The sequence below is a fragment of the Photinus pyralis genome, unplaced genomic scaffold, assembly GCF_008802855.1.
Source record: "Photinus pyralis isolate 1611_PpyrPB1 unplaced genomic scaffold, Ppyr1.3 Ppyr1.4_LG6, whole genome shotgun sequence".
Taxonomy (NCBI): Eukaryota; Metazoa; Arthropoda; class Insecta; order Coleoptera; family Lampyridae; genus Photinus; species Photinus pyralis.
This window is the reverse complement of record NW_022170663.1, coordinates 2065602-2085066: the sequence shown is the minus strand read 5'-3', so window position 1 is coordinate 2085066 and position 19465 is coordinate 2065602. Positions and strand designations below refer to the sequence as shown.

Sequence of the window (19465 nt, the reverse complement as noted above, 5' to 3'; positions counted from 1 at the left end):
AGGGGAGGAAACTGAACAGTTCTTACACATGTTGAATATAAATAAACCTTGAGGATCCAAAGGGGTATATTATGGAGTATATAATGCGGTAGCTATTCCCTCGGGTGCTGACAAACGTGTCCCGAGATGATACCCACATGTGTAAAATTTCCCGGGTATGGCGCACCCTATGTAAGAATTATCGTCGGTAAGAATAGTGCTGGGTATGAGTTATCATGGGGTATGAATAGTCCTGGGTACCAATTGTACTGGGTATGAGTTGTCCTGGGCATGAGTTGTCCTGGGTATGAGTTGTCCTGGGTATGAGTTGTCCTGGGTATGAGTTGTCCTGGGTATGTGGTGTCCGGGTATGAGTCGTCCGGGTATGAGTTGTCTGGGTATGAAACGTCCCCGACCCCTACAATTAATGTAAATGAGCGCAATCCTTTCAACTATTCGCACATAACTAAAAAAACGGCGTGAAAATAATCAATCCATACACAGGTTTTAAATTGGAAACATTCCGAGACCGAACGACAACACAATGACGAAAATCTATACTATGAGTAAAAATCAGACACCGATCTACTCTTACAAAAGTAACCCTTACACCTGAATGCACGGTATCGAAACGTGATATAAATTTGGGTGTTTCGTTACTAAGAAACCGTAGCTTCCAGATTTATTTATTTTTTTTAGGAATAAACAGAAGGTGATTTAACTTCTAGCGCCCTTTTAACTGCCGATTACATAAACACTTTCTAAGATAACCGCTCTTTTTGCTATTTAGGTAGTAAGGTTACACAAGATAATCGTTGCAAGGAAGATATAAAATCCAGGATAGCGCAGGCTAAAAAAGCATGGGCATAAAAGTGGGACCTGCTAAGATCCGAGATAAATATAGGAACTAGGAAAAGATTGCTAAAAACGTACAAATGTAGTGTAGTGTGTAGGTCATACAGGTGCGAACCCTGGACGATAGGCAGGCAAAAGTAGGATAGAATGAGGATTAGCTGGATGGATAGGGTAACAAAACGAAGCAGTCTTGGAGCTAGTACAGGAAATAGGGAAATATGGAAAACCGTACCGAGAAAACGACATAGAATGATAGCGAACGTGCCTAAGACACGGAGGAATAGCACTACTAGCTATAGAAGGAGGGCCGAGGGCAAGAGAGGGGTAGGACCACGGAGACTGAAACACATAGAGCAAATAGTTAGGGACGTAGGCAAGGGTAGTTATGTAGCACTGAAAAGATTAGCGCAGGATAGGAAAAGGTGGAGGACTGCGTCCAACCAATCCTAGGATTGCGCAAACAAAACAACAACAAATGCCGAAAACGTGAAAAATCCAGGTTGGGGGTGATTTTCCTAAAAAGCTCGAATTTTCAAGGGCTTCTTTATGTGCGGAATTATGTTTTTACTCCAAATACACATTAAAACAAACATTTTGACACCTTAGCAACGAGAATCAGACCATTGGTTTTGCTCTAGGGGTAGTTTTTTCAAGATGGCGTCCGTTCCCCGACCGGGATCTTTTCGGACTTTTCGGAAATTGGTTCTGGCACTATCCTGAACATGTCTGCCAATTTTCAGCTTGTTTTTTTCAAATTTCAGGGTTTGGCCCTTATTTTGTCTAATTTTACTGGACTAGTAAACAACGTACCGTTTGACACAAATACTGACTGAAAACACACGTTTGCACTGGTTCAGACAGCACCTGCTCACGTGGCCGGCCGAAATCCCTTTGATATTTATCGACATTTGCCCGCTAGCAAAATTTTGCCGGCTGCCGATGCTATCGGCCTCGAAAGAATGTAGCCGGCGGGTTGTGCCGCCGCCGGCCTAGACCAGTTTGGTGGAGTCCCGCCTTAACAATAACATTTTTTCAGGTAACCGTCGAAACAGCTGGTGTTAGTTATGGTTTCAAATGAGGAGTAAAATTTGAAAATTAGATATGTACTTTCATATATAATCAGGGGCGGATTTAGGCAGGGGCTTTAAGGGCTGCAGCCATACGAAGCATCGTATACGTTTTCAGTATGGGTATTTTTTGATACTTAGCTCGCATTCGGAAACGCAACTTTTAATGCGACTCATATTCAAAAGCACTGATCGTTGAACTCATAGGAGTTGATCAGAGAAGGTTTGCGCTCTGTTTCTTTTGATTTTCGAGTTAACGAGGAACAGATGGACGGACAAAACCATCACATAAAGGAAATTTCTTTCCAAAAATTCCTTTAAAACAGAGAGAAAACTATTATTCTATTTTCATAGAATGACCGTGGAGGCAATTTTGTACGCTACCCACCCCAAGGTACGAGTAATTGGAGTGTGTATCAGACGAGGTTCTACATTTAAATGTTCAACATTTTCCCCAGCCAACATTCGTTATCTCATTTGTTGAACTTGCTTGCATTATAAATTAATGCTGAATAGAAAGAACACCGCCGGCTAACAAACTTGGGCGCCATATTTTTTTGCATTTCATTTATTCTTTTATTATTTTTTTTCTTTTTGTTTTTTTCTTTTTATATTTTTTCTATTTTATTGTTTTCTTTTGTTTTGTTTCTATCTTATAATTTTTATTTTATTTGATTTATTATTTGTTTATCTTTATAATTTATAAAGAAAAATATAATTGTGGCAATGAGTACCACTGGAAACCTGTTTTGTGATAAAAATGATTAAAAAGATCAGTGGCCTGCCGCTGTGTACAGATGTTTCTGTGTAATCTGTGCTTTTTGAAATTTGAACCCTCTACTGTATTTTAATATTTTTCATTGTATTTATACTTAGTGCGTTTGCCTTAGACCTGTAATTTTAATAATAATTTTCTGAAGAAATAATAAAATTGAAATGAAGATGTTTTTCGATAACCCGAAGTTCATTAAGTAAGGGGCCCCCTACAAATATTAGCCCAGGGCCCCCTGAGGCCTCGGTCCGCCCCTGTATATAATATATATTATCTAATCTAAATTAACTTCACTCACTTTTTTTAACTAGTAGAGTATCTTACATTTGACGATACTCTCGTTCCAGGTGGCGGGTAGCCGTCGAGTCTTGCCAAATTCTAAAAAGTTGATATTTTAACGCCCTGGTATCAGGTGTTCATTTGCACTGTTTAACAATTATCCGGACCTGTTGGGAAGTGTACACAGGGCCGTTTCTAGGGTATCTTCCCCCCGGGTGCGAGAATAATTGGCCCCCATCCCTCCAACCCAATCCCCTCCCCCAAAGTTGATAGGAATTTAAATAAAAATGGATAACTTTTACGTTTAAACAAATTGGAAAAACCTACTTTGACCACACACGACTGACGAGTATTTTCCTGTAAAATCTTCGTAGGCACTCGCGACGCGAAAGATACTTTAGTCAGTACTCAGCTTAGACTGTTTGTCCAGAAGAAGCGAATTCTATCGTGCTTATGTTGCGTCCAGGAGGAGCGAAAAACGCGCCAGCATTTGGGAATGCGAATACTATCACTAGAAAATATGGCGTGTACTCACTCTACATTCCACGCGTATACTGAACGCAACAGGTTATAACGCGTCCCCTACTCCTAGGAACTCGACTCGTGCGAGTCGAGAGTCGGGCGAAGTGTACGGTATTTGCGCGCATATTTTGAATTCGCGCGATGCTTGGGGACGCGATGTGTTTGCGCTCTTTCTGGACAAGGTCTCAATCATATTTTCCAACTGGTTGCGACCTGAAGTTGTGTAACATTTGAATATTCAATTAATAATATTTAGAATAATTGAGCGCCTTCTCGGTTTGCCCCGCACTCCCGGGTCGGAGTGGACAGGCTCCCATATTGAAGAAAACTAAATCAAACTGTTGTTTTGTTACACCAAAGCACTCCTCGCAAAAAAAAAGAAAATTGTATTTTAGGAAAAATATTAATGAGCACCCCACTATGGTAACCCCTCTTGGCAGTACCACATCGTTGGTGATGTTTATAATAGCGGACAAAAAAGCTACCCTTTGAGGGAGCCCTCGGTCTATTATTCTGGTGTGTTTTTTACAGACCGTAGGGCTAGTTCTATGATTCTATTGATACGGTATCTGTATAATAAGCGCGTTAAATCCCTACGTAGGTAGGGTACCACTCCTAATAGGAAGACTTGCGCGGGACGCGTCGAAGACGTTTTGCAGCTCTAGAGGGAGGTCAGATTTGGCATAATTACCTAAAATTTGGGAGCACTTTTTAGTATTTCTGTTCTTTAAAAAGATCTGGAACTGACAATGATCTTCTCTGTTCCAGTTTATTACAACTTAGGAACCAATTCAACATATTTTTTATTCCAGAACGGAGTATGTAAAGTTGCCTATTATAATGCCCATTTTCTTAATTGATGTATTGTGGGCTGCCTAACAACAGTTAATTTTTAAGTCGCTTTTCCGATAGCTTCTCTATAAATGAAGTTGGAGCAGCGAGCAGGACATTGCAGCTTATATGTTCAGAGTTTACATTCGGCAATTCCAGGAACCATAAAAATCTTTGTCATAGTTGGCAATGGAAGTTTAATTGTGAATATACCATGTAACTGACAATTCGTTTATTAAACAAATAAATTAATGACAGGTCCCTCTGACAAGTGTCCTCACCGCCAACTATGATACTGAATTTTATGAATCGCTCTTTACTACCTTATTATAGAAAGCACTCAATTGTGTTAATTGAGTGAATAAAAAGAGCAAAAATTATGAAAAAGTATCTCTTATTAAACGAAGAAGAATATTTGTACAAATTCCTTAAAGATACAAGTCAGATACTCGCTACGTTCGCTACTCGGGCATTTCTCCACCAGGCACCAACTAAAATTTCAAAATTAACAACACAAATTACACTCATAAAGTAATACCATTGTAATATTATTCCCGTTTAATAAGATTTGATCTAGCTTCGTTATCCGTCTGCCCTCGGGTGTCGTTTCGTATTCGGTCACATCTTCAAGTAGCATGTTGACAAAATCGTCGAAACCAAGCAGCGTACCGACGATTTCCTTGTCATTCTTCATGATAATGTGAATTCTCGAGCCGATGCACTTATCTACCAATTCTGAAAGAGGCGAATGTAAATTGGAAATTGCTAATTATACAATACCTAAAGGTAGTAAAGTGGATGAGGATACTGGCATACTGGACATTTTCAATTGGTTTAATTTAAATAATAAACTAAAATGTGAAGGGCCACAAACGAAAAACTGAGGTTATGTCTTTTGTCAACAGGTCAGTGGCGGAACGTACGACTCTCCCCATGTGTTTTTACTAGAATCTTTGAAAGTTTTATTCATCCGGTATAGTGCCTTATCGTAAAATGTTTTCTACAAAGTACTGGCTAATGATGATCATGAATGGATAATCTTTCGGCGATATTACGTTTTTATTGTGACGTACGTCAAGCACGCTACTGTTATTGTTGTGACGTGCGTAGCGCATGCGGCTCTACATGCACCAATTTGCGATTATTCATTCAGTTTATCATTCAGAAAGATGGAAGGTGTTTGTATATTTAATTCGTGAACATGTGTTTTTTGTGACTTTTAAACATTTTTATAAGTGAACCGGTGTCCAAATGATGACAATAACGTTAAATCAGAACACTATTTTGGATATTTAGCCGTCATTTTCGTTATACGGTGAGTCCTTTTTGATTTCGTGCCGCATGTAACTTCTGTATTTGTATTCTTGGGAATTCACAACACATCGATTTATTTTCTTTATTGCTCTATTTTTTTAGAGCCTTTTGTACTAAACAATTCCCATTCGTAAACGGTAGCTATATCCCTTTGTACCTACTATCGCTACACATTTTTAAAGGGACAAAAGCAATTTTTTAAATTTTAATTCCTTGATTAAATTAAAGGGGCTTGAGTCGTCTGGGAGGGAATTTTTTGTTTTATTTTGAATTCTTTTCATTCAAGGTTGAGTACAATCGACACATACTCGTTATCTCTTTTTAATTTTGTTCAAATTTGCACGTCTGGCTATCGGTGACTGCAGGTGTAGCGCATGTTTCCAAAACTATCTGATAAGATTAATAGAGGTATTCTATTTTAAATAATAATACATCCAGTAATATATTTAGGAATTATCTATTATTCTTCAAGGATAAAATATTCCATTTTTTAATGAAACGGTTTATAGACCACACACGTTTTTGTGATGTTTTTTTGTGATAGCCTTGGGCATTATGGAAAAAATTAGGTTTTCTGCGAGAGATCCTACCATTAATTAAAGGTCCCATGGTGGACATCGAGGTGGACATTTAAAAAAGACCTGTTCGTTTGCAGTTTTAATTTTTTTGATGGTAAGTGATTAACCTACTCGTTAACATACCTATACCATACGGTTATTTTTGTAAACAATTCGTATACTTAATGTCTTTTTGTACCAGCAAGCGGAATCTCATAATTACTTCCGTATTGTCTCTAATTGTGTTTATAAAATTTGAGCAACAATGATTATATCCAAAATTTCAAAAATAGTCATAGCGAAAAATCTAAGGAAAAATCCAACCCTCTCGCTCAACACCGCAAAAAATATCTGTCAAGACTCAAAAGTCGACACTCATCTCTAGAATAACTAACCAAATAGCTCGCCAAATAGGCACTCTGAGGTGAATTTACCCTTAAAATACAAATAAAATTCGATATTCTCCGGCAAAAAAGGATTCACAATTCATTTTGTTTTCGGAAATGATGTTAGTTTTGATCAGCACTACTTATCACTATATTGTATTAGTTGGCGACTTATTTTAGGGGACAAAAATTCCATTTATTGCCTAAAATTGCCACCATTTCCCTTGATATCCCCAACATTTCCTCGGAATTCTCCCAAAATTTCGTCTAATTTTGTCCATATTTTAATTAATTAATTCCTCGAAATTTCATTTATGAAGGGTAAGTTTTCTTATAAGAAGGAAAGAAAAATTGCCACCATTTCCCTTAATTTTCCCAACATTTCTAGCATTGCATTAAAATTTCCCCAAATTTATACAAAATTTCTCCGAATTAACGTAAAATGAGTAACGTTACTGCCTTATAGAGACTTATTTTCTTAAAATTTCCTCTAGATTTCCTCAGAATTTCCTCTTTCCTGAAAATTTCGTAATATTTTCCTAGAATTTTCTCATTTCTTGGGCAATTCCTCCTATTTCTCCGAAATTTCCTAGTATTTTCTCAGAATTTTCTCTAATTTCTTCCATTTCCTACACTTTTCCCAGCTACTTCCTCGAAATGTGCTATATGAGAGACAAGATTTGCCCTCGGGGTTGATCACGACTTGTGATAGGGGACAACGATTTCTTTCATTGCCCCCTCGCATTTACCTTAATTTTGTTCCTTTTCTACATACCTATGTCTTTGAAATATCATACATGTGGAACAAGAATTTTCGTTTCTTATTTTAAGGGATAAAGATTTTCTACATCGCCTAAAAATTGCCACCCCTTAGTTTTCCCAACATTTCTGAATTGCCCCGAATGAACCCCTCGGGGTTGGTCACGACACGACTTATTTTAGAGGACAAAAATTTCCTTTATTGCTTAAAATCGCCACATTTTTCATTGATGTCCCCAACATTTTCGCTAGATTTCCTCGGAATTTCCCGTATTCCCTCAAAATTTTCTAATATTTCCCCAGAATTTCGTCTAATTCCATTCCATTTCCTACATATTTCCTCGAAATTACTATGAAATTACTATAATTAATTAAAGCAATTACTATAATTACTATATGAAAGACAAGATTTCTTACGAGATTTCTTTTATAAGAAGGTAAGAAAAATCTCGAGAAAAATTGCCACCATTTCCCTTAATTTTTCCAACATTTCATCGTATTAAAATTTACACAAATTTACACAAAATTTCTCCGAATTCACGTGAAATATGTATTTAATATTTACCTACAATTTCCTCATTCCTGTGACAATTCCTACTATTTCCCCACATTTTCTCTCGTTTCTTCCATTTTCTACATTTTTCCTAGTTATTTCCTCGAAATTTCCTATATGAGCGACAAGAATTGACCTCACGCCTTGTTTTAGGGGACCAATTTCTTTTATTGCCTAAAAATTGCCAACATTTCCCTTAATTTTGTCAAATTTTGTCCATTTCCTACATATGTCTTCGAAATTTATTTAATTTCCTTTAAGGGTCAAAAATTTTCTGAATTGCATTAACCCCAAATTTCCCCAAAATTACACAAAATTTGTCCTAATTAACGTCAAATGAGTGTCGTAATTTCCTCGCTTACTTCCTTATAGAAATCTTTTATTTCCTTAAAATTTTCTCTAGAATTCCTCAGAATTTCCTCTAAATTTCCTTAGAATTTCCTCTACTTAAATTTCTTCAGAACTCGCGTCAGAATTACCTTTTACTTGTTTAACATTTCCTCATTCCTTTGAAATTTCCTCTTATTTCCCAAAAATTTCCCAAGAATTTAATCTAATTTCGCCCATGTCCTGCATATGTCTCGGCTATTTCCTATATGAGAGACAAGAATTTCCCTCGTGATCAACCTCTGGGTTGGGGGTTAAATAATCTGGCGTTTTCAAAGTAAGTATTCGTGGTAAGGTAGAAAAGTTATCGAACCGGAACACCTTGTATATTTTAATCTAAAACGATAGCATATTGAATTCTCTTTTCAAAAATACTAATAAAACACTAATAAAGCTCAAAATCTCTGAATTTTTTTAATTACTTGAACTTTTTTTTAATATCCCTGGTATGTTGTATTTTTGAAAAAGATTTTTGTAGATTCCGACGTCCCTTTAAAAAAATGAGGTTAGTTCCTCCGTACACGAGTCCGTATACTTATTTTGAAAAATTCAATAATCTTTATAAAGCCTTTTATCGAAACGTATTTTTAAGAAAATATAGATTGATTCTGAAATTGATGGGTTTTTTTATTTTGCCCCGTATCTCTTAAGCGAACGAATATTTTTAAATTCTCAGTTTAGCATTTTAAGTTCGACCTATATTACTTTTTTGATAGCACAAACAATTACGGAAATACCCTATAAAATGTCAAAAATGAGAAACCCTTTACTTTTCCCCAGAATTGCATTTTGTTAAATCTATATCTGCAGCGAGTCTTTATTTCTATTTTCAACGCCATTTCTGTTGCATAATTTTATATAATAAATAATAATTTAAACGATTTTTTTTGTTAAAATAAAATTGCAAAGTTAATAACTTGAAACTCGATAAAAGTGACCGAGCCTTCCTTAAGTGTCGATACTCACGTTCAGTTGTAAAATTCAAATTGTGAAAATTGCATTGTAAGTATTTCTCGGCCGGACGGAATAAATTGGAGCAACGACAATGGCCGACCGACCAGGAGTGACAAGTCTACGGACTGCCGGCGAACTGAACGTGAGTATCGAGCTTAACTAACCGTCGGTTTGTTAACAATATATATTTTTACTGCAAATAAATCACAACTTTTTTGTACACTAAAATTCTAAAAGGAATTCTAAAAAAATTAGAAAATCTACAAAGATTAAAAACAACAAGGAAATGATAATTGTGTGTGCATGTGCGTTCGGAAAAAAACTTCAAGAAAAGTTCAAAAATAATTATAGAAAATTCTAAAAAATTCTACAAAATGGTAATGGCTACACCAAAGTTCTACAGCGATTTTCCCCTCGAAATTTTGTGTACACTAAAATTCTAAACATTCTAAAATTTTTTTAGAAAATAAATCATAATTGTGTGTATGTGCACTCGGAAAAAAGTGTAAAAAATTCTAGAAAATTTAAGAAAGTTCTAGGACCATTCTAAAAACTTCTATAAAATCGTAGTGGTAGTCGTATACACCAAAATTCTACAGTGATTTTATTTATTTATTTATTTATTATTATTTTTTTTAAATAAAAGTAGCATCAAAACTAGAGAAGTTATTACGAAAATAATGTTGGTCCCTGTTTTCATTCAAGCAATTGACTTTTTTTGACGCCAAAATGTTAAAACTTTTTACACTTTATGTCATAACAAAAGAAACCCAAAATTTTTTTCTCCCTTTTTTCCCTAGTATCTACCTCATCCATTTCACAATTTTCAGTATTGAAGAAATGCCAATGTTTTCAACACTTTAAACCGGTCGAACTGTTAAGGTATATTACAAGTACATGAATGAAGTGAACTGCAAAGTGTTAACGATTAGTTTCAATATGGGCCATTGTAAAAATTATACCAAAATGTTTCTAAACAAATCATGAAATTAAATTCTTTTTTCACAATTTACCAGTGGCTCACCGAAAAAAGTTCAGTGGTAGAAAATGGATAACTCCTGAAAAACAGCACCCTTTATATTCTCACTAGCATTGACATGCTCAGTCATGTAAACCCTATTGTTTAACCCAGGAAAAATAAAGAAACACCAATTTGTCCAGAAAAAAAAATTTAAATAAAAGTGTGGGTTGTACTCTTTTTGAAATCGATAATCCAAAAGTAAAATTGAACTACTTAAATACAAAACAAATTTATAATAAAATCTCAAAAGCGGAAAACAATTACAATTTTCCGCCAGTTCGCAAATTACAACTTCTACATGGAGTTTGATTGCACATTAACAAATTTTGCCTAAGAATAATTTTTGCTATCCCCAGGTGGTTATTTAGATAAATCTATGATGCGTGGAGACATTTTGAAAATATGCCAATAAATCCGTAGTGTAAACGTGACCGGAATATTCGTTATTTTTAGCTATAAAGTCACTGGGGCTTCCATAATTGACAAATCTTTAAATTTATTTTGCATGTTGCGAAATTTTACGACCAGCTGCCTCAGAAGTCTTGTGTATTGTTTACGAAATATCGACGGGTAGGTGGTCATTAGGAATAAAGGCGATTATAACCTACAAGTAGAAACATAATGCTATTATTTTTTGCATCTGTGCCGCGGCTTAATAATAAATAATCGGCCTCGGAATGTTTTTATGTCTGCACCCAATGAACAATTTTTTTAAATTTCAAATCTATTTACTCTTGTCGTTTCACTACATTTATCCGTATTATTTGCGTTGAAATTGCACGGTCAATTAATTTATCATTGTTACCTTGACACGGTTTTGAATGTAGCTCGTCTGTAACTAAAAGGTAGGTGTTACCTATTTACACATGACTGAATGGATCCTAAATCGGACGTTCAAGTTCGCAGGATACATTCCATACTAGACGTTATTGTAACCAATGCATACTTGTAAACCATAATTGCATGGACTATTATTGACAGACAACAGGCGTACCTTCTATAGTAAACACAATTATATAGTTATAAAAAATGGGATGAATTCACATTGATCTTTTTGGAAGTTTAGCGTTTCATCTCGCGTTTCATGGAAATCAAATATGCAGTTAGCAGTGCAAATTACGACATATCAGATAAAGTTTTATGGCGATTACGATCACCAAAAAATGTTATACATTTTCAAAAATTAAACTTTTAGAAACTTGGGGCCTTGAGACCTTGTATCATACCTAATCCAGAATTTTTATAAAAATCGAAAGTTTTCTTATTTGTACCCGTGGCAGTTCTACAATTCTAGATTTTACAATTGTAAGATACGTCCCAAAAAGTCACATTTTTTGTGTTCACCCTGTATCTCAGAAAAAATCTGTGTGGTATTAAAAGTTTCATCAAAAAGGTCTCGAAAACCGCAAGTCTCTATCTTTAAAAACAGCAGTCTCAACCACAATAGGACACACGCGAGGACACACGGTAGGTACATGAATTTTTCTCACAAACAGGTAGATATGGTAAGAAACCTTAAAAGTAATTTAAGGTGAAATTGCCATCTGATTCTGCATTCTAAATGACCTAAATCTGATTGGATGGTCGATATACATACATAAATACCTTAACATTTCTTATTGAACATTTTTTACCAGATAAAATCATCAAGAAATGAACCTTTGAATTTGGCAAATTGTACTATTGAAATTGTTGAGTAATTCCTTAAAACAAAAGTTAATTCTAAATCCGAACCAAATCAAATAATAATAATATTTTGGTTGAATCCTTTAAGATCAATCACTCAATTTTTTTTATGTTAAATTTTCCACAAATTCTTTTTACATTAATTGAAAGGTATTCAACTTAAACAGAAACAAATACTAAAATAAAACAAAATATAAATCATTGAAATGTATGCTTTGGAATCATATCGTGGGAAAGGCGAGCTCATTCATAAGACGATAAACACACAATCATATACTGCAGCAATTGCAAAATTTAATTTATTACTGGAAATTTTCAACCATTGTCTTTCGTTGCCTTTCACAACCGTATATAACAAAATAAGTGTGATGTCCTCACGTTGTAAATTGGCGTTATAAATTCCAAACGGTTTTTCAATTCAAACTTGAACTTGAACGTTCTCGCTAAGAAGTTAAATTGGACAGGCCCGATTGTTATTTACGAATTTAACACAGCATAATAAATGTCGGTTTTTTTGGCGATGTCTTTGGAAAAGTTCTCGGAGAAAGTTTATGTGATTTCTAAACGTCTCTATTGTTTTCGCAATTGGGCAGTTGGTTTCAGAAGCCAGAGATAAACTACGTGCTTGAGGGAAAAGATTTTTGTACGTGATAAGTGTCGGCATAACTTCACGTGCGCACTAATAGCTTTAGACTTTAGATATTAATCGTGAACAACCGTTGCATTTCAAACAGTTCAGCAGTCGTCCGCGAAATGTTCTTTTCGCATGGGCCCGAAATTGTGTAACAAACTTCCAATTACTAAACAACCTTTCAATATATAGAAATATGTTCGATTCCTTTAGTTCCTTCATCTGTTCACTTTCGGTTTTTATTCTCATTGCTTAAAAATGTGTATCATATGTCAGTTTATCTAGATATTCTTGTTTTGATTTAGGTCTCCTAAAATGTTGAACAAGGGAAAATGAAACGGGGGGTTGAGATAATTTATCACTCAATTTGGTACTGTAACTAATTTTGAAACTCTTTATACACAAGCATGGTCGAAAATAATCTAAACATGGATAATTTATCTATTTGCCTATGATAAATACCTAGCAGTAACTGGCAGATAACACCCGCTTGATATTTTTTCATAGATATGATCTCTTTTTTAAAATCTTCAAATTAATTATATTTGGCCCAATGGGAAGATAGCATTTACCAGTTAGCAATAGGTTTTGCATATTTCTCGTGAAGTTATTAGTAGACTAATAACGATACAGCAATAAATCCGTAACGGTGTAGAGTGTAGATTAAATACGAGGGGCGGTCAACTTCCATAAATCCGTGTACAAATTTCTTTAAGTGATTTATAAATCAAAATAAATCATTGAAATCTTAATAAATCCGTTTAAATCTAAATAGATCCTTTAAAATTTAAAAAAATTCTTTTAAATCTAAATAAATCATTTTAAATCTGAGTAAATGTATTTTAATCTTAAGGAATTACCGAGGGGTATTTCACTGAGCAAATATTTGTACACGTACTGCCGAAATTGGCAGGACTTGGTGTACTCCTCCTGTCCTGCCAGTAATTTTGTGTACTGCTAAGTCCTGCCGATGTACTATCTGGTCCTGCGCGTGTACTTCCAGGTACTCCCAGAGTCCCAGGTCCTGTTTGCATACTGCCGTGACCCACGAAACAAAGGACAATCTTGTCGACATTTTTTTAAAAATTACTGCCATAAAATTTTTTTGCAATGATCGGCACTTTATTTACAACGCTAAAAGCTAAGACTCCCTAATTAAAGGAACACCTAATTGCCTTGTATTTTGGGTGACATTCTAATAAACTCTTTACTCGCCTCTTTATTTAAAAAAAAAGGATGAAAATAGCACGCGTCAAAAAATCGCTGACACAAGGTTAAAATACGTTATTCTAGCTAGCATTGCGTATGGAAAGTGACAGAAACCCAATGAGTATGAACACGTATCTGAGCTTACACGACTTTAGGGAAAAGAAAAAAAATCACGTATTTCATTCCCATCCACATGTTTCATTTCACTGTGTGTATTGTCATTTTTACCAATTTCCTATAGTACATATGTAATACTACCTCAAAATTCGCAGGGTTCGCCTGAATGGACCCAACCCGAAAAAACCCACTGAGCTTTTTCGGGTTGGATCCACTTGAAAAAACCCACTGGGTTTTGCATTAGTGGGTTTTGTTACGTAAAAGTAACAATAAAATTTTTAAAAAGAGATTTGGATAAATTCATATGGCCTGATAAGAAACAGGAGGACGTTCAGACCGTCGCAAAAAAATATATTTTTTACGGACCAGTGGAAATTTGTGGCAATACGCAATAGCCCTTTTGAACTGAAGTGCTAAAGAAATCAAAGTTTACTTAGATTCAGAGTAACATATTATGTAGGATTATGCCCATAAAATTAGGTAGCTATGCTGATACAGAAAAAATAAATGCCACCCGTGAACACCGACTTTCTATACCTCATGTCTCAAATAACTATGGATCCTAGGTAAATACAAACTTTGACAGATCAGGTAACTAACCAACTCGCTAACCAACCGATATAACGTATAATATCAAGGATCCTCGGGGGTATTGGGTTGATTTAGGAATTGGAAAATCAATAATGTTCATTTTTTATGTATAAAGAACCTGTCTATCAATACCAAATTATAAAGAAATTAAGGTTTTTACAATATTCTTCAATTTTATACATATTAAGGTCATTAAGGATCATTTACAGTTTCGCATACAAATAGCTACCCCAAAAAATCCCTTTTTAAATCTAAATATATCTTTTTAAATCCCATTAAATCATTTTAAATCCCAATAAATCATTTTAAATCAAAAACAATCCTTTAAAATCTCACAAATCATTTTAAATTTCCAAAAAATCTTTAAAAATCACTTTAAATCTCAAAAAATCTTTAAAAACCCATATAAATCTTGTTAATACCTTAACAATCATTTTAAATCACCTGACATTTAAATGATTTTAAATCGGTGTGCAGTATTTTTAACAGTTATCCGCCCCTCGGTTAAATGGGTCAAAGTTGCCTCTTTTTCTGAGTAAAAAACTCATTTGAAATTTTTGAAAAATCTTTGAAAATAACAGATATCGACGAAAAGCTGAAAATTCGGTAAAAATCCATGGTGTCCTATAAGAAAGTAGTAGCCTGTAGCTTCCCCATCTAGCGTGCTATGAATTCTGATTCTGATAACAGATTCTTCGAAAAAAAAGTGTCCATAAAAAGTGCCAATCACCTTCCAAAATCCTTCTCGGTTTTGATTTCCCTGATTTGTTCTTCGTATTCTTTCTATTTCTCCCTTCTTTTTTTCTTTACATTTCCTTTTGCATTTTTTCTGGTTTTTTTTTCACATCTTTCTGCTGTATTTCTTTCCCTTCTCCTTGAGATATTTGTTTCCACATTATTGCTTTATTAATATTCTCCTTTATATTATTCCATTCCTCTTCTGTATTTCCACCTAGTTATTCTCCTTGTTCCTCTAGTCTCCGTCTAGACAGCTCCACCGTGTCTCCTGCCCAAAATTGGATCTCCCTTCGTCTTTGCGTCTTTTTATTTCTTGATCTTCTTATCTTTCCTTTTACACTGAATTCCATCGGTTGATAATCCCATTCTATCCTTGTTCATACCATAAGCAAGATCATAGTTTTCCTACGTACAAATAAGTAGAAAATCCGGTAGATGACATTAGCGGGTTTAATTTCCAAAAATCATTTTCGTCTCGTTCATCAAATAAATGAACGTAGGAGGCAATTTGATTTTACTCCCCTCATTATCTACAAAGATCACGAGAGCACAAAGTGATCCTCCAATCTTTGTTCATTTAAGATTGTGTAATTAATTAAGCTTAATTAGTTCTCGAGCTAATTCTGTCTTCGTTCTATTACATCCAATTGCCTCAGACTGATATTGTATTTGTATGGTATATTGATAGAGAGGATTGAGAATATTACTGTTAGGAACCTTACACCTATGGCTTAAGTCTCGCGTGTTTGTGGTGCGTTGTGAAATTATTACAATGGCAATTACTAAATTTGCAAGTACAATACAGAATCCTTTAACCTTATACCTACTTCTCTCAAATGATTGAGATAATACAAACGAAATTGTCCATGAATTACTGAAAGTCAGAAACGTCGAGAACGGTTCGTGATTTTCTCTTTTAGGAACAATTGCGGGTAACCGTTTACAAACAAATCAAAATATAATTACACTTACAGAAACATGATGTACGACACCTATCTAGATCGCACTTTCACTTAGCGAAGACAATCGCCGTTTCCTTGGCACAATCTGACAGCGTCCGGACCGAGAACAATACGCATAAAATTACATTCATATAGCCTCATTACACAGGAAGCGATTTTTTGTGTGTAAGAATATTTCGCGGGTCACCGCTTCTGTTTAATACTCCCTGAAATTGTATGGACGATAATGGATCCGTGAAGTTGGTAGCCACTCAACCAAAATTTCTCAAGCATACGTTTCGAAGTTTCCTAACAAAATTGATACCATACATAATGGTTTTGTTTCAAATCCTTATCTTCTGTCAAAAGTGAAAGAATTGAGTCTTCAAGTAAATGGAGGGACGCTTTTGGGGCATATCATGCAGCATAGCAATTCTTAACACACAAGTAACACATACAACAGTAGATAAATTTACTGTTCCTTTTAAAAAATAGCACTTTAAAAATAATGAGAAGATAGAATAATTTTAAATCGAAGTTTATCGACAATAAGAGCAGTTTTATAGGGGAAGTGAGTCCTCTCTAGGACTTACATACAGGTGGATTGGAACGACTCCTCTCTAGGACTTGTTCCATCCACCTGTATATAACACCACTGGAACTACCGATATCATAGATGCCGATATGATATGTAGTCATCTCCATTTTAGATGTTTTTTCCTCATCTCCTAATTAGAGGTTGCCTTCAGTCGCAATATTTGTACCTACACGATTTAAGAAAAAGGCGCCAGTTAATTTTTTTCTATTTTTAGTGCAGATATTTAGTTTGTCATTGCGTTATTTTTGGTTCTAAACTGAACGGATTGAATATCTCGATATTTTAATCAATGCATCTTACCTCCAAGTACGAGATCTACATTGAATTCTTCTATTTTTAAATCTAATGCAGACTCGTTGACTGATGATTAACAAGCATTTTTTCGTGATGTCTCATGTTGAAGTGTAAACAACTAAATTAATTTGTAATGTAATCGCAAATTAGTGTAGAACATGATTAGCACTACTTACGTTGAATGTCACGAGTAACTCTGTAACAATGGGGCCTTTAAGTTGCGGCGTAATTAATTACTGAACATTCTAAAATTTAAAGGAAATGAACTTGTCTCCAGTGAATTATATTTTAACAACTGGATATACACACACGGGACGCGGGAGATACTTTAAATTTATACCTTGTTAATTAAGAAAGAGGACGTTTCACATTTGTGCAAGTTCCAGAAATCTCTTACGTTTCGTTCTATTTGGGAAAATGATGATTCACTGGAATTTTAACAATTGCCTGCTTGGCGACGGATCAATCCCTGTTTGTTGAACGGTGCACATTCCGCTTTAACAAAATTTCTTAAGGTATGCCCGAAAACCAACCGCGGAAATAGCGAAAATGTGTTTGAGTTTGAACGTTAGGCCATCCGTCTGTCCGACTGTTCGTACGATACCTCAAAAAAACTCTGACGTGACTTAGAGAAGAAATGATGAGATTTTGGGTTTCGGTGATTTCTCCCCTGAGAGAGGAAGCGCAGAAAACGCAATGCTCGCGTTGAGGAGTTACATAGTAACATAATATGCAGTTTTCGCCTTTGAAAGGTTCATTCTTCGATGCTTGTTTAAAAGCTTCGTTTTTAGGCTTCGAACATTATTGTCAGCGATGGTATCAAATCAGCGTCCTTTGAACATTCTGATATACAGGGAATTCCGTCATTATTTTTGGTGTTCACATCGTTGCTTACACAACAATTATCCTCTGATCTTACTCTACGCCTAGAATATCGTTTCGAATCGCTTGGAATTCCCCAAGCGCACAAAAATCGTCCAATCATTTTGGAAAAACTGTCATTTGCAATTTATTTGATTGGTTTCTATTTTTTTGTTCAAAAGTTATTAAAGATTTACATAGGAAAGGGACTTCTGGGCCACCCTGTTTAGGATTAGGCATGCTACCCCCAGAGCACACTTTCTCTGCTGCGTGTACCCATGCGAAGACCCCCCATACGGTATGGTCTAAAACAGGGGGGACTGGGTAACTGCGGGCCAGGTGGAATGGCATAGGTTACGGGCCATTAAAGCATTAGTGTAGGGTTAGCTCTGAGGTGCACCATAAAAACATTTTAAAGTAGTCCTTTCTCGAAAATAAATTACCATACAGTGTTTTTTAAATTGCAGCTGATAATTAAAAGCAACAAAATATACAATCCACACGAGGTGCGTCGCCTAGCGTTGTATTTCAGCACTTTCATGCTACGACAAAAAAAGATAAATTCATTGTAAAACACTTCAATTAAAACAGAATTTTTTAACAACCTAACATCAACCCCCATTAGAGAAATAATTTATTAATAGTGCAAGAAACTAAATACAGCACATACTTATAAATTTCCAACGGGCCATTATGATCTACAGGCTAGGTGGCAATCGCCCCCCCCCCCCCCTTCCAGTCCGTTTTTTTCCCGAGAAATGTTGGTGCAGTCGATTTTTGGTTTTTTGAACCCCGAAAAAAAATTTGTCTCAGTTCGACCCGGAAAAAAAATTTCTTATAGAATGTTGCCTGTAGAATCCATAATTTCAAACAGTTCCAATATTGGGCTACTAGTTCAAAAGTTACAGCCCTTTGAATTTTTTTTTTCGAAATTGGTTTCTAGTCTATAACTTTTGATTGAGAAGTCTGATCGAAAACGTACGAATTGATTTGGATTCTACGCACCCAAATTAATAAGAAAAAGTGTTTTTCCGAGAAATTTTGGTGCAGTCAATTTTTGGTAAAAAAGGAAGGTTATACACTGCTTTTTTTTGAGCCCCGAAAAAAAATTGTCTCAGATCGACCCTGAAAAAAAATTTTCTTATAGAATGTGGCCTGTAGAATCCATAATTTCAAACAGTTCCAAGATTGGGCTACTAGTTCAAAAGTTACAGCCCTTTGAATTTTTTGTCGAAATTGGTTTGTAGTCTATAACTTAATAATAATAATAATAATAATATAATAATGCCTTTATTGAGCTACACCTTACACGAAAAAAAAAGTTTGTTTTTATTACCAACTACTCACTACTCAAAGGGCGGAGTTCAGATTGTAATAAAAATTATTACTCCCTGCTCTTCCACTCAACCCAAAATTGAAAGTTTAAATGATGATACCATTAAAAAAAAATAAAAAAAAAAAATAAAACAACGTAACTATACTCCCTACTTACGGAGAGAAAAAGAAAGTAACTATACTACTGATGATCTTAAGAAAAGACGAAGAGAAAAAAAAATAGAAAAC

General features: G+C 35.1%; 1 protein-coding gene across 1 annotated transcript; it reads right to left on the bottom strand.

Moving 5' to 3' along the window:
* Window positions 1–4682: 4682 nt before the first annotated feature.
* Window positions 4683–5361, bottom strand: LOC116174009 (U6 snRNA-associated Sm-like protein LSm5). The gene is made up of 3 exons (XM_031491785.1): window positions 5086–5361; window positions 4844–5040; window positions 4683–4796 (listed from the first exon to the last, which is right to left on the bottom strand). Exons 1-3 carry the CDS (start codon window positions 5126–5128, stop codon window positions 4767–4769), a joined length of 270 nt encoding a protein of 89 aa, XP_031347645.1. The 5' UTR covers window positions 5129–5361; the 3' UTR covers window positions 4683–4766.
* Window positions 5362–19465: the final 14104 nt, after the last annotated feature.

Coding starts and splice junctions, on each gene's coding strand:
- LOC116174009 (XM_031491785.1), bottom strand. CDS start 5,128: ATGTCCAGTATGCCAGTATCCTCATCCACTTTACTACCTTTAG. Junction 5,041..5,085: donor ATCCACTTTACTACCTTTAG/GTATTGTATAAT, acceptor CGCCTCTTTCAG/AATTGGTAGATAAGTGCATC. Junction 4,797..4,843: donor ACGGGAATAATATTACAATG/GTATTACTTTAT, acceptor TTGAAATTTTAG/TTGGTGCCTGGTGGAGAAAT.